The sequence below is a fragment of the Marmota monax genome, unplaced genomic scaffold (genome assembly GCF_021218885.2).
Source record: "Marmota monax isolate L192 unplaced genomic scaffold, Marmota_monax_Labrador192_F-V1.1 WCK01_AAM20220418_F8-fsc00022, whole genome shotgun sequence".
Taxonomy (NCBI): domain Eukaryota; kingdom Metazoa; phylum Chordata; class Mammalia; order Rodentia; family Sciuridae; genus Marmota; species Marmota monax.
In genome coordinates, this window is record NW_026695215.1 from 13,986,199 (window position 1) to 14,002,174 (window position 15,976).

Genomic DNA, 15,976 nt, shown 5'->3' on the forward strand with positions numbered 1-15,976 from the left:
ATAAAATGATATTGTATAAACATGTAATTAACTACAAAATGGATTCTCTTAGGTTTATGCAGAAATTATGGCAGTTCTAAAACATGATGATCAGCAAACCATAAGTACCCAAGACAGTGCATCTGATCTGTGTCAGCTCAGTACTCAGACTGTGTTCTCCATGCTTGACCATCTCACTCAGTGGGCAAGGCATAAATTTCAGGTCCTGAATGCTGAGAAACTTCCACAGAGCAAATCCAACAAAGAAAAGGTTGACTCAATGGGTGAGTTATAACTTCTGTTTATTTTCTTCTTTTAATTATTCTCCCAGTTAACTCCTTCCTGTGTCAATTCTTTAATTTAACAGTTACCTTTAGAAAGACCTGTTTTTGTGCATTTTTAAAACATGTAATAAGTATGTGCTTCTCACTAAGGAAAAGCAATGAACTTATAGTTTAAGACACCTCTTGAAGTTTTTACTCTCACTTCTTTACACAACACACCTATCTAATTTTTGTTTGTATAAAATGGGGTATCTCACTCAGAAGATTGTTGTGAAGATTAGGTGAGATGATGTATGTATAACTTGTAAAGTATGAAATAAATGTGTTATTAATATTGTTATTAGCCTTCTCTCACTATTAACTTAGTTTACTCCTAGTCCCCTCAGTGTGTTGTATTTGTGAATGTTTATTTTTCACACCTAAGTTTTAAATTTCAAAGAAGATTTTAGTTCATTCATTTCAGGACCCATGGAAAAATTTATTATTATTATTATTATTATTATTAATTTTCCTAATCTCTGGTGGTATTTTGTACCCAGTAGGCTCTCCAGACATACTTACAACACATGACACATTACATCCTGCCATACTTTCTTTCCTGTAATAATAAAATTTACACTAACATAACAAAAGGAGGAATCTTATTACAGTTAATCCTGATAATCTACCCCATTTGGTGAGAAGAATTATATTCATCACACAGTAGTGGATACTATTCATGTCTTTGAAGCACAATTTTGTTGTTGTTTATAGTAGATGGCTGTATCCTGCTTCTTTATACATCAGCTATGCCTATAGATATCATGTAATTTTTACTCCTAGGCTTTGGGGCTAATTGGTTTTCATTTAAGAGGCCTCCACTTAAAAATTTCCCATTTGGTGGGCATCCTCTTTGTTGTCTATAAACCTGTTAAACATAGTGATATATCGATTTTCTAAAACTTCTATACTTGCAAATAATTATCTATTTGGGAGAATGCTTTTCTCTGGGATATGGCTAATTATTAATATATCTTCCATTAATTTTGACAATTAAATGTTTGTTCCTACTTCTGAATATGAAAATGGTTCTATAAAACCAAGCACTAACTCTGTTATCACCATTTTCACAAATAGTGATATTAAAATTTTTAATTTTTTAAAAACTTTTAATTTTTTTAAACTTTTAAAAACACTTGGGGGTAGGAGGTAATGCACTTGCCTAGCATACACACAAACACACCAAAAAGGGAGGCAGAACACTAAACTTTAAAATAAAAAAGAAGGCTAATTCCATAGTTTAATTTTGCCCTATTAAATAGCTACATTTTATTAATATTGTAGTAATAACTACTCTGTCTTTTGTATCATCTTTACATCTTATTAACATCTAATATTAAATTAACACTTAGTCTTACAATAATCTTAATATTCCCCAGTGTTTTGTCGTGTGTGTGTGTGTGGGGGGGGGGGTGGTAGGAATCATAATGAGGGCCTTGTGCATGCAAGGCTAGCACTCTACCACTAAACTATCCCTCCATCCTCTTAATATTTCCCTTTTATAGATAAGAAACAGAGACTAAATAAGTTAAATCACTGTCCAATATAAAGTAAGTACTAATAGTAAAGTTGGAATATGACCCTGTGAACAATCATTTATTTTTAGTTATATCTTCAATATGATACCTTAGTATATTTAGATTATTTAGGGAAATAAGTACTTAAACTGATACTTTTAGATTTTTATCTTATAAGTCATTCCTCAATTTTTTTTTTCAATAATCTAGTATCGACTGTGGATTTTGAGGATTATCAGAGTGTAACACGTTTTCTAGACCTCATACCTCAGGATACTCTGGCAGTAGCTTCCTTTCGCTCCAAAGCATACACAAGAGCCGTAATGCACTTTGAATCATTTATTACAGAAAAGAAACAAAATATTCAAGAGCATCTTGGATTTTTACAGGTTTGAAATTAATATAGTAAATTTTGTAATGGAAATTAATATAGCCAGTCTATTATGATTGTATTGTTCATTTTATTGTTTTATTTGCTATGCTGGCAGTAGATATTTATAGTACTTTAGAAGCTTACAGATGAGTGGGGCCATATGAACATCAATTTGGTATAATATCTTAAGTACAGTGATACAGATTTGCCCTGAGGAAGGACACTTATTTCATGTTCTGTGAGGACTGAGGTGGGAGGAGGGGTTGGATAAGCCAGAAGTCGGGCTTTTTGGAGATGATAACTTAAATAATGAGTGATGGATAGCAGAGGTATCTCCATGGAGTTGGTAAAGAACATTGCATATACTCAAGAGTAAAGTGATAAGTTTTGAATAGCTCAGAAATATTACTAATATCTTTTAAGTTGTCCAAGCTTCTTAGAGGGTGTGAACTACAGAAGTTTTCTAGTCACAGTGGCATTTTAGTTAAACGCCTGTGGCAAGTTGCAGAGGAAAAGTTCAATAGGGCTCTGTTCTCACTGTGAGAAGTGTGGACTTGAATGTGGGGTGGGGGGTGAGTGGGGAATATACTGGTTATGTCAGCATCAGGCATGAGAATGCTGGTGAAATAATGGTTTAGATGATAGATGACTCTGTGGGGAAAAAAAGAAAGTAAAGGCCAGTGAGACTACATGGAATTAAATATGAGATCAAGATTGGGCTTTTTCAGGTCAAAAAACAACATGTGGTAAAATAACTAGAAAATTAGTAGCTTATACTTTTAGGATAAATATTAGCCCTTTCCTGTCTTTTGTGTTCCACCTTGTCTAATTTTGTGTGGCTCATTGTTAAAGTCTTTACCTTAAAAGGATATTCAGTTTCCTTTACTCCCATTGTTTTGTACTCTACAGCACTCCAACCCTTTATAAACTCACCCGTCTGCCTTTCTTGCATCTGCATGGCAATTGCTGAACATTCCTGAAGAAAAATTGCCCAATGTCTTTTATAACTGATTTTCCTTTAAGCTTAGAATCTCAAACATCTTTAACACAGTGTAGGAGTCTTTAATACTGCCTGCAATACTTCTGTTTTTCTCTAATAAGCCTACTTTCCCACTTTCCAGAACATTATATATTTTCTTCATTTCCCTGATTCTACTTCCATCTCAACTGATCTTTCTTCGTCCTTCAATAGGAAAATAGAAGCCAGATGTCTGCATGGCATCTGCACCATATTTTTTTTTTCTTCCCTTATGTTATTCCTAAGGGAGGATCCCTTCCTGTCAAAATTCAGCCCTCCTGTGTTCTTGAGTTCAAGAGTTTCACTATTTCAAATACACCTTCCTTCTTTGTATCAATTTATCTTCCTGAGCCAGAGTAGAGTACATAGGCATGTTCTGGGATCTCATATCTTATTATTATTATTTTTTTTAATAATGCCCTTGATCTTAAGTCCTCCTTCAGGAAAGTACCATTTCTATTTGTCTTCACAAGTCAGTTTTAGACAGAATTATCTGACTTGCTAATACTGTCTTTGCTTTCCATTCACTCTTTTTTTTTTTTTTTTTAATTTTTTTTTGGTAGTTGTAGATGCACAGAATGCCTTTATTTTCTGTGTTTATTTTTATGTGGTGCTGAGGATTGAACTCAGTGCCCTGTGGTGCATGCTAGGCAAGCACTCTGTGCACTGAGCTACAGCCACAGCCCACCATTCACTCTTTGCCCATTTTTTCTTTTTACTTGATGCTACTCTTGGTAAAAAAATCAATGGCTTCCATGTTACTAAATTTAACAGATGTTTCCCATTTTCTTGAACCCACAGTATCATTTGATTGTTCCTTTTCATGAAGACATTTGCTTTTCCCTCATGGCTTCTGGGATTATTTTATTCCTTAAATTTCTTCCAGTTTCCCTAATCTCTCCTCTGTCAGTTTAATTTGCTAATGCTTCCTTTGTCTGAAGATAGAACCTGTACTCTCCATCCTCCAGCTTCTTTTCATCTCTATCTCTGTGCATTTCTTAGATCTTTCATTGTCTTCAAAGAATGTCTTTGTGTTAATTGCTTCCCAAATTTTCATCTTTAAACTGAATCACCTTTGAGCCCATATTTTAATGTCTTGGATTTTTTGTTGATATCTCAATACCAATATATTAAAATGCTTATTTAAATTCTTAAAAAATTTGAAATGTACTCAACAGAATCTGTTATCAGTTGGTTTCAAGAGAGTTTCAGAATCTTGAAGTTCCTTGCATCCCTCATGATCAATAATAGATACTAATGTAGATTTGTATTTAAGTGAAATAAGAGGTAACAGAATGCTTGGAAAAGTTTGTAATTTTACTGTGAATCTGCCTTCAAATACTGTTACTTTGAGGGAAAATTTCTCTTATGTTATTTACATATTGTATGGGTGGTTTTGTAGTTGTTGTTTTTTTCCTTGTTTGATTACTTTTTGTTGAACAAAGAAACTGTATGCTGCTATGCATGAACCAGATGGAGTGGCTGGAGTAAGCGCAATTCGAAAGGCAGAACCATCTCTAAAAGAACAGATCCTTGAACATGAAAGCATTGGCTTGCTGAGGGATGCCACTGCTTGTTATGACAGGGCTATTCAGCTAGAACCAGACCAGGTAAGGTAATAATTGAAAGGCAGATAATGAAAAGTGCCCTGATTAGGAACTTTGAGAACCTTAAGTTTCAGTATTGTCTCTTCCAGTGTCATTGTGTGTCTGGAAAATATTTTACCCTCTGAGCTTGAGTTTCCTGACAGATAAAATTGGAGACTTGACTTATGCTAAATGATTTAAAAAATCCCTTCCAATCCTTTCTATGACCTGAGAATACCCAAATGGATGAGATTTATTGTGGACTATATTTATATAAAATATGCATTTAATAACTAAAATTTATATCATTTTCATTTTTTATTAAAAGTATGAGCCATGCTCATAATAGTGATTTTCTACAACCTGAGAAACATTTTCCTATTACACACACAAACACACACTCTAACTCTCTCCCCCTCCTCTTTGCCTCCCCCACTCCCTCTTCTTTCTCATCCCTCCCCTCCCCCCTCCCCCAACACACACTTAACAACCCACCTTCAAATCTCTGAAAGAGTCCATTAGAATAACTGAGCTAAAGAGGGGTAGGTTATTTACTGGGGCAGTAAAGACTGTTAGAATTATTAATTTATAATCTTGCCTTAGAGTCTCATCTTAGAGTTTTGCTTTTTGGCATATATAGCATTTATTTGCACAGAAGTTCAATATATGAGGCTTTTATTTTTCACAATTTTGTTTTTAATTTTTAAAACTATATGTAATTCAGCTTAACATTGTAGTTATGAAAGTCCAAAAATCTATATTAATAACATTATAACTTTAAAAAAATTTTTTTAGTTGTAGTTAGACATAATACTTTTATTTTATTTATTTATTGGTATGTGGTGCTGAAGATTGAACCCAGCACCTTGCACATGCTAGGCAAGCACTCTACTGCTGAGCCACAACTCCAGCCCCTAATAATATCATAACTATAGAGTTTTAATTTTCATTAAAGAATTATGACATATCTTTAAACAAAAAATTAAGATATTGGATACTCTTACACTCATTACTTCTATGTTTGACCTGAACTAAAATATTAGAACAAATGTGGAAAAATATAATAAATCCAATATTAGATTTATTTTTATTGTTGTCTACATCTTCTTCTGTTACTTTATTTTATTTTGTTTTTATTTATTTATTTTGTGGTGCTGGGGATTGAACCCAGGGCCTTGTGCATGCAAGGCAACCACTCTACCAACTGAGCTATATCCCCAGCCCTTCTGTTACTTCAAATATGTAAGGACTTTGATAGTAGGTCCTGCCAGATAGGACATGGTTGAACTAAAAAACATGACATAGTGAGATAAATAGTATTTTAATGATATCATTTAAATTATTCTTGGTCTCCAAAATAATATTTGAAGTAATAATTACCATCTTTTATTTTTACATTTCTAGATCATTCATTATCATGGTGTAGTGAAATCCATGTTAGGTCTTGGTCAGCTTTCTACTGTAATCACTCAGGTGAATGGAGTGCATGCTAACAGGTAATATTTTCTAAAGAATGGTTTTCTTTTGTTATTCTCTCTGAGTGGGGATTTAATTTTCAAATGGGGCAGCTTAATGTTTATTGAATAATGAAGTGTTTTTATATATGTTTTTATGGTGTTAGAAATTAGCACAGAAATTTTTTTCTACCCTTTTTTTTTTTAGAGAGAGAATTTTTTTTTTAATTTTTTTTTTTTTTTTTTTTTTTTAGTTTTCGGAGGACACATCTTTGTATGTGGTGCTGAGGATCGAACCCGGGCCGCACGCATGCCAGGCGAGCGTGCTACCGCTTAGCCACATCCCCATCCCTCAGCTTTGTTCTTGATAGCTGAAAACCTTATTTCTTAATTTACTAACCAGTCCCCAGCTAACTGTTGGGCAGTGAGATCTGGTCAATGGTAAATGGGATCTCAGTTCATCAAAGAACACATAGGCCAGGGTTTTTAGTTAGACCGATTTGTAGGAAGTCTCTTTTAAATATAGATTTTTTTATGTTCTAAGACTGTGATTCATAAAAACTACCACCCTACAATGGCAAGAGCAGAGAGGCTAACTGTTGGTCAGATGGTATCACAGTTGTGGAATTCATGAAGTAATGAGGCAAACTTTTCAGAAGTACGGGAAAAGTGGCTATATGTTATAGATAGGTTTTATTGATCTTATGAATGAAGTGATTTTAGGAGTATTTGGGAAAGTCATGGCTCAGATTGGGGTGCTTTTTTTTTTTTTTTTTTGGTACCAGGTTCAATAACCAAGAGGTATTTCATCACTGAGCCACATGCCAGTCCATTTTATTTGTTTGTTTGTTTGTTTGTTTTTTGAGAGAGAGAGAGAATTTTAATATTTATTTTTTTGTTTTCGGCAGACACAACATCTTTGTTTTGTATGTGGTGCTGAGGATCGAACCCGGGCTGCATGCATGCCAGGCGAGCGCGCTACCGCTTGAGCCACATCCCCAGCCCATGTTTGTTTGTTTTGAGACAGGGTCTCACTAAGTTGCTTAAGCACTTGCTAAGTTGCTGAGGCTGGTTTTGAACTTCAGATCCTCTTGCCTCTGCCTCCCAAGCTGCAGAGATTATAGGTGTGCACCACCACACCTGGCTAAGTTGGGTGCTTCTTTATGACACACTGCATGATTAGACTCCCCATGTCTTCTTTTTAGGTCTGAGACACATCCCCAATTTGGGGTTGTAAAAAAGCATAGACCAATAAAGTGATAATTATGTTATAGTAAAGCAAATAGTCTTTGAGGGAACATGTTTTCCTTGGGGAGAATTTCTGTTTCTCATTTAAATAAATATTTCTTCAAAACTATCAACTGTGCTTGATGTACATATAATTCTTTTTAAGATACTTGTCTGTGTAAATTTTTGAAAAAAATATTAATTTTTTAGTTTTAGGTGGACACAGTATCTTTATTTTACATTTATGTGGTGCTGAGGATCGAACCCAGTGCCTCGTGCATACTAGGCGAGCGCTCTACCACTGAGCCAAAACCCCAGCCCAGTGTGGAAAAATTTTAACAGCATAATCCTCATTGCCATTTGGCACTTTCAGAATAAGGTTTAATATGACACCTCCTGTCTCAATAGCAAATACTCCTAATACTACTCAGATTTTTATTCTGAAAGTTTGATGTTTTGGTGTCTAATAGTAAGCCATTCAAAATTGGGCTTTGGAAAGTTACATTTCCGTTGTATTTATTTTACCCTTGTTCTAAATTGGTTTTGGTGGTGTTCATGTTTACAAATTAGAGCATGCTCAATACTTTAGGTAGCTATTTTTAGATTTTTTTAAAAAATAAAAAATGTTGGGCTGGGGATGTGGCTCAAGCGGTAGCGCTCTCTCTCTCTCTCTCTTAAAAAAAAATGTTTAGGCTATTTGTTACGTTCTGGTTTTACTACAGAAAGAGCAAAGAAGACTTTTAAGAATAATGTTCCAGCTTTTCTTGAGTCTTAACATTTTTATAAAATGTGGACATATATATGCTATATGCAGTGTTATTAGATAATTAAATAGGAAAATGGCTTAGCACAGGATCTAGTGTATAGCAGATATTCAAATGGTGTGATTCATAGAGAAGAAACATTGAGGAAAGTCTAGCTGCTTCTATGGGGTTATAATTCAAAATAGTATTGTTTATCCTAGTGTTACCTAAGTAGAATCCTGCAGAAAAAAGCCTAACAGCTAGCTGTGGCGGCACATACCTGTAGACTCAGCTACTTTGAAGGCTGAGGAAAGAAGATCACTTGTTCCTAGTTTACGATCAGTCTGGACAACATGAGACCCCAACTCTTAAAAATAAGTAAATATATAAATAACATACTTTATATATTACATATTACTGAACTATATAATATAAATTATATAATAGTATATATACTAAATATATATGTGTGTATATATGTATCTCAATGATTTTGCAAACCCAAATTTTAAAGTAACTAAAAATAGTTTAACACTAGCTATATGTTGTTGGCAACTAATTTTGTATGCTTTGTTAGGCCTTTCACACATCACTTGTAACTTTCTTCTCCCCTTGGTATATATTTTTGTATTAAATTGGATTAAAAATTGTAAGAGACCCAAATTTATCTCTGAATTCATGTACATTCAATTGGTTGTATTTGATTCATGCTTTTTGTTCAGATTAAGCATACAGATAGTTTTACAATGAGCTGTGTTATTATCCAGGGATTAACTCTGTTCAATATATGACACAGTTTTATTTGTCAAGGATTTTCTATCAGATGTAGTTTAATGAAAGGTAAATGTTTTTAAAGAATGGAAAAATAACAATTTTGGAGGGTTGTTTCTACATAAAGATAATTATTTTGTAAGTAAGTACAAAATACAAAACAAATGCATCAAATAGAGCAATAAGTAAATATAATAAATGGAATATCTAAAACATTGAAAAAATAAAATTCAGTTGATATGAATTTCTTTTAATAGGTCTGAATGGACAGATGAATTAAATACATACAGAGTGGAAGCAGCTTGGAAATTATCACAGTGGGATTTGGTGGAAAACTATTTAGCAGCAGGTAAAATTACTTGTAACTAACTTTCTTAGACCCTTGGTAATGAGTATCCTATGCAGCTCTCCAAATGTTCCTGACCCACACACCTCCAGCCCTATATTTTTGTATTAAATTGAATTAAAAAGTATAATCACTTTTAATTGGCCATAAATATTCAAGCTTCAATAGTTTAGCAACATTTATAATTAACCCCTGAGCCTGTCTTATGATTACCTGCTTAGCTGTTCAAAATAGAATGAAGTTATTTGTTCAGTATTTCTGCTGATTGTTTCATCAAATGAAATAAAAACTGGCTCTTAGACCCATCTATAATAGCATTTCTTGATTCTTCATTTGTTTCAGACGGGAAATCTACAACATGGAGTGTCAGACTGGGACAGCTACTATTGTCAGCCAAAAAAAGAGATGTCACAGCTTTTTATGACACATTGAAACTAGTGAGAGCAGAACAAATTGTGCCTCTTTCAGCTGCAAGTTTTGAAAGAGGCTCTTACCAACGAGGATATGAATATATTGTGAGGTATTTTGGGGTATTTGGGTTTTTGGGGGGGGAGAGGGAAGGCCCACAGTACCAGGGATCAAACCCAGGACTGCACATGTGTTAGGGAAGCACTCTATCATCAAGCTATATCTCCAACCTTTTATTTTATTTTGCAACAGTGTCTCACAGAGTTTTCTAGGCTGCAATCCTCCAGCGTCAGCCTCCCGTGTGTCTGGGATTATTAGGTGTGCACCACCATTCTTGTCTTAGGGTTCCCATTTTTAGATTCCTAGTCTGTAAATGTCACTTGATAGGATTGCTTTTTTTTTTTTTTTTGAAAACCAGGGATTGGACTTAGGGGTATTCAACCACTGAGCTGCGTCCCCAGCCCTATTTTATATTTTATTTGTCTCATTGAGTTGCGTAGTGCCTTGCTTTTGCTGAGGCTGGCTCTGAACTCTTGATCCTCCTGCCTCAGCCTTCCGAGCTGCTGGGATTATGGAAAATTTCTTATGAGTAAGTTACTCTGATAATATGTTTGGTATATTGGTAAGCTACATAAGGTAGCTTTTTAAACTTTCACCTATAGTTTTTTGTTTTTTTTTTTTTAATATTCTAACATACATCCTTTTTAATTGAAAAGGCAGTTATGGGGCTGATAAAACAAAAACAGCTAGGTGTGGGTGCTGCATACCTGCAATCCCAGCAATTTAGGTGGTTGAAACAGGAGGATCACAATTTCAGGGCCAGCCTCAGTAACTTAGCAAGGCCCTAAGCAGCTTAGAAAGACCCTGTCTCCAAAAACATAAAAATAAAAAGGGCTGGGGATGTGTTTCAGTGGCTAAGCACCCTGGGGTTCAATCCCTGTTACCAAAAAACAAAAAGCAAAAACATATTTATCTTTCTGTGATATCTTAATTTATTTCCTATATAAGTAACCCAGTTAATTGAGACATATGTTATTCCTGCCACTTGGTACTCATTGGTTCCCTTTCTCATTTAGAAATGTATTTGATGCTTCCCCCTGAAAAAACACACATTAGGCATTACATTTCTAGGAAAGAATGTTTTAGAACTGAGGAAGAAAATGATGGGAAACATTTTAGGTCTATTAAATGAAGAAAAATGAAAAAATAAGTGTTATAATTAAACTGTAATCTAAAAGATAATGAATAAATCTAAAAGATAATGAAGTGTTGTATTTTTTTGGTGTTTTTAAATCTTTTTATTTTAATATTTATTTTTTAGTTGTAGTTGGACACAATACCTTTATATTATTTATTTTTATGTGGTGCTGAGGATCAAACCCAGGGCCTCACACATGGTAGGCGAGCGCTCTACCGCTGAACCATAGCTCCAGCCCTGTTGTTGTTTTTTGAAGTTAGAAATTGGTCTATTTTTTATCAGTCCCCCTCTGGTAACATCATAATGGAACCAAATATTGAATTGGACCACTGAGTTTAATTTCATTCTATAGCTACTCAACAGTATCCTTATATCTTGAACACTGAGTCATAGATTTTATGTAAGGGGAGAAAGCTATTGTGAATGTATCATGGTTTTCATCCCTCTTAGCAAAAAAAAAAAACTACATTCATTACACATTTTTTTTTTACTGACCTCTACTGTGCCATGCCCTCTTTCATTAGCACTGGCGGTATGCAAATGTTTCATGTTGATTTATAATAGATTCATGTTTTCTTTCCATATAGATGGTAAAGTCTGATTTCATACATTTGAATTTAGTTTTATATACCCTTTAATTCATAATAATTTGGGATTCACAACGAAGCACTTAAATATTTTAAGTAGTATAAATTAGTGTTTATACTCAATTTGTAATGAAAAATAGAAATGATACTATTTATATATGAAGAATTTATTTATTTATTTTTAAAGTATTTGTTTAGTTATACATGGGCACAATATATTTATTTTGTTTATTTATTTTTATGTGGTGCTGAGGATTGAACCCAGGGTCTCACACGTGCTAGGCGAGCGCTCTACCGCCGAGCCACTACCCAGCCCCTGGAGAATATATTTAAAGTTGTACTAAAGAAAACTGCACATTTTAATTTCTTCATGACTGATTTAAAGTATGTGCTGTAGGGGCTAGGATTATGGCTCAGCAGTAGAGCGTTCACCTTGCATATGCAAGGCCCTGGGTTTGATCCTCAGCATCACATAAAAATAAATAAATAAAGTTATTTTTAAAATAAATAAAGTGCATGCTTTAGGCCAGGTACAATGGTACTAGCCTGTAATCTCAGCAACTCAGGAAGATCACAAGTTTGAGGTCATTCTCACCAATTTAATGAGATGCTGGTCTCTAGTGCCCCTGGGTTCTATCCTCGATATGGTACATACATTCATATATGCTTTACATACGAGATTTGTAATGTTGAATATGACAACATTTTAACTATTTCTGTCTTCAGGTTGCACATGTTGTGTGAGTTGGAGCATAGCATCAAACCACTTTTTCAACAGTCTTTAGGTGACAGTTCTCAAGAAGATTCCCTAAACTGGGTAGCTCGACTAGAAATGACCCAGAATTCCTACAGAGCCAAGGAGCCCATCCTGGCCCTCCGGAGGGCTTTATTAAGCCTCAACAAAAGGTCATTCACATTGTTTGTTTGTTTGTTTGTTTGTTTCCTTTTTAGTTATCTTTAATTTAGTATTATTTTTGGATATTATTTGGGAATATTTTTATTTTCTGAATTCTAGGTTAATCTTTTCAGTGCTTAAGACTACACTGTGTATTTGAAACAAACTTAGAACTTAAGAATCAATTTTATATGCTATTTATATTTTAATTACTGTTAGGAAATATCTTGGGAAGTTTCCAATGTAAGCCAAGAATAAAGTCTTCATAAGAGAGAAAAACAGAACACTGTAAGAAAATTACAATCAGGGTTTTTCCCTAAACAAATTTATCATTGATCCCTTTGAAATAGTATATTGAGAAGGTTCTGTGTTGGGAAGAGATACTTTAATTAAGTTATTGAATACACTTACAAATGTTCTTTGTCCCATGTTTTATCATATTCCTTTAGACCAGATTACAATGAAATGGTTGGAGAGTGTTGGCTACAGAGCGCTAGAGTAGCTAGAAAGGCCGGCCACCACCAGACTGCCTACAATGCCCTCCTTAATGCAGGGGAATCTCGACTCGCCGAACTGTGTGTGGAAAGGGCAAAGTGGCTGTGGTCCAAGGTAATGGCCAAGGTTATGTCATCAGATATATGTTCTGTTGGGAATTATGTACTTCCTACAAAAGCTCAAGTGTGGAAGATTCCTAATCCAAATTAGAACCACCTTTTTCTGTCATTTCTTATCATTATTTGTTTACAAGAGTCTGGGAATGACATTTTCTTCTATCCAACAGTCTTCAGATCTTCCCATTTCAAGCCTGAACGTCAGTTCTTTCTGTTTTCATCTGTCCTACAATTTTCCTGGGGAGAATAACGAGTTCTTACTTTATTTTTATCTTCTGAATGTACACAGGTTATGTTAATAGACAATCAATAAATATGTGTTAAGTGAACTAACACTGTTCTATATGGCCCTCCCCATATTACTATCAAAATTCACTTCCATTCTAGCATGTTAGAAAGGGCCTAGTATCAGAACTCATGTCCCTAAAGATCCCCAGGTTAAAGCAGTAGCAATAGGAAAGGAGGTTTTATGCTTGTCACTAGTCTAGAATTGATAGCGTTTTCTGAAATTAATACCTGGCAAATGTAGTTGATACCATTTAACATTGTACCAACTTTGTGGTAGCTGAAAAATGAATGGGGACGACATGTTTCTTGCATTGGTGAGAGAAGTAACAGTTCATCCTGGTTCATTGATATCTGATCATTTTATAAGCTTGTGCTAGTCTGTATATTGCTTAAACTCATTATCGTTCAAAATGCAATTCATTCTCTTAATACTTACATTTCTCTTCCCGTGTTTCCTATTTTTCTGAACAAGACACCATCCTCTCATATAAAACAAATCTCACCTTCATCTTTTTTTTAATTTTTTTTTTTGTAGTTGTAGATGGACAGCATGCCTTTATTTTATTTGTTTATTTTTATATGGTGCTGGGGATCAAACCCAGTTCTTCACACATGCAGGACAAACGCTCTGCCACTGAGCTGCAGCTCTAGCCCTCACCCTCACTTTTCACATCCAGTTGAAGAGTAATTCTTTGTTCTTCAACCTTAGGAATATTTGAGTACTCTCCTTCTTATTTGTTTTCACTGCTTTGATCCATGCCCTTATTATTTCCAGACTTTCATAACATTAACAACCTTTTTTAGGATCTCACAGTTCCTCCATGTATATTACCGCTGTCTGTGGTCTTTCTAAAGTACACATTGAAATTTATTGCTTCTTCAAAAAGATTAAACTCTTCAAAATATGCTTCATACCTTTAGGATTAAATCTAACAAGTACACAACGCCCTTTCCAATCAAGTATCATCCAACCTTTTAAGCTATGTTTGTCACTCTCTCACAAATGCTTTATGCTTCAGTTAAAATCAGCTTACAGCTGCCTCTCAACTTATGGGTTTATTGGGCTGTATCCTATCATAAGTTGAAAATAAGTGCATTTATACCTAACCTACCTGATATAATAGTTTGGCAGCACAATATTACAGTAGTCACCCTCTTATTCTTTGCTTTGTTTTCCATGGTTTTATTTACCTGAGGTTTTAATTACCCATACCCAACCTTTGACTGAAAATATTAAATAGAAAATTCTAGAAATGAATAATTCATAAGTTTTAAATAACTGTACTTCAGTATATTATAATTATTCTCCTTTATTGTTATTCTCTTATTAATACTTATTTATGTATTTAAATAACTTTTAGCACTATCTATTGTAATTTTTCTCCATTATTATCAGTTATTATTATTCTCTTATTATATCTTATTTATAAATTAAGCTTTTATCACAGCTGTGTGTGAATAGGAAAAGACACAATATATATATAGGTTTTTGTACTATCCTCAGCTTCAGGCATGCACTGGGAATTTTAGAACATATTGCCTACAGATAAGGGGGGGCTGCTGTATACTATAGAGTATCAGTTATTTTATCTTCATGATCATGTGCTTATTGGAAGATGTGGCTCATCACCACTGCCCAACATCATAGTATCATATCTCCAGATTGAGAACAGATTCAAGTTCAAAGTATGGTTTCTACTGAACATGTGTGACATTTACACTGTTGTATGATCAGAAAAATTTAAGTGAAAACCATAAGTCAGGGACTATCTTTATCTTGTTTTTCTCCCAATTAAAATCATTGTTTCTTCTTAGGATGTCCTTCACTAAATCCTCTGCCAGGAAAATTTTCACAGATTATTTAAAATCTAATTCAGATCTCCTCCTCCCCCACATTGATAACCTTTCCTGATTACTTCTGTCCTTTATTTTCATGTATCTTCAGTTAGATTTAGGGAATTCCCCTGTCTTCTCTAATACTCATGTGTAGTCCTATGTTATAGTACTTAATATAATGTTTGATTATTTTACATATATATGTAGTCTGTTTCTTCACTTGAGTATGATTTTTTTTCCTCCAGTACTGGGGATTAAACCCAGGGCCTTGCACATACATCTAAGAACTCCCCTCCTCTACCAGGGATTAAACCCAGGGATGCTTAACCATGAAGCCATATCTGCAGCCCTCTTTTATTTATGTATTTATTTTTTATTTTGAGACATAGTCTCACTAAGTTGCTCGAGGCCTTGCTAAGTTGCTGAGGCTTATTATTGACTGAAAATATTAAATAGAAAATTCTAGAAATGAATAATTCATAAATTGAATTTAGGATTGAATTTAGGATTCTCCTCCCTCAGCTTCCTTAGCTGCTGGGATTACAGGAATACTCCCCAGTGTCCTGCTACATCTACCAACTTTTTTAATCTAGTGATTTCAGTTTATTTATGATCATTATTCTAAATCATCTACATATATTTTCATTTCCCTCCACTTTAATTATAAAATGAATGAATATGAATTCTGCATGAAATGAATCAGTGTTCCCTTTTTTAGAATTTTTCTTTAATAAGAGGGAAATGAGCAATAAATATAAAATTACAAATGGATTTATGTCTCAGTATATTTAATGAACCTTAAAGGCAAAAAATAGT

The 15,976-nt window shown here is 34.2% G+C and overlaps 1 protein-coding gene across 6 annotated transcripts in view; it reads left to right on the forward strand.

The window, feature by feature from the left end:
* Positions 1 to 15,976, forward strand: part of Atr (ATR serine/threonine kinase) — a 111,507-nt gene that overhangs the window by 59,393 nt on the left and 36,138 nt on the right. For all 6 annotated transcript variants that reach the window (XM_058574885.1, XM_046431924.2, XM_058574886.1 and 3 more), the window contains 8 exons: positions 53 to 263; positions 2,030 to 2,208; positions 4,656 to 4,820; positions 6,201 to 6,292; positions 9,249 to 9,340; positions 9,680 to 9,857; positions 12,257 to 12,436; positions 12,875 to 13,034. In XM_058574885.1, the coding sequence (XP_058430868.1) occupies positions 53 to 263; positions 2,030 to 2,208; positions 4,656 to 4,820; positions 6,201 to 6,292; positions 9,249 to 9,340; positions 9,680 to 9,857; positions 12,257 to 12,436; positions 12,875 to 13,034 (1,257 nt within the window). The remainder of the gene's footprint in view (positions 1 to 52; positions 264 to 2,029; positions 2,209 to 4,655; positions 4,821 to 6,200; positions 6,293 to 9,248; positions 9,341 to 9,679; positions 9,858 to 12,256; positions 12,437 to 12,874; positions 13,035 to 15,976) is intronic.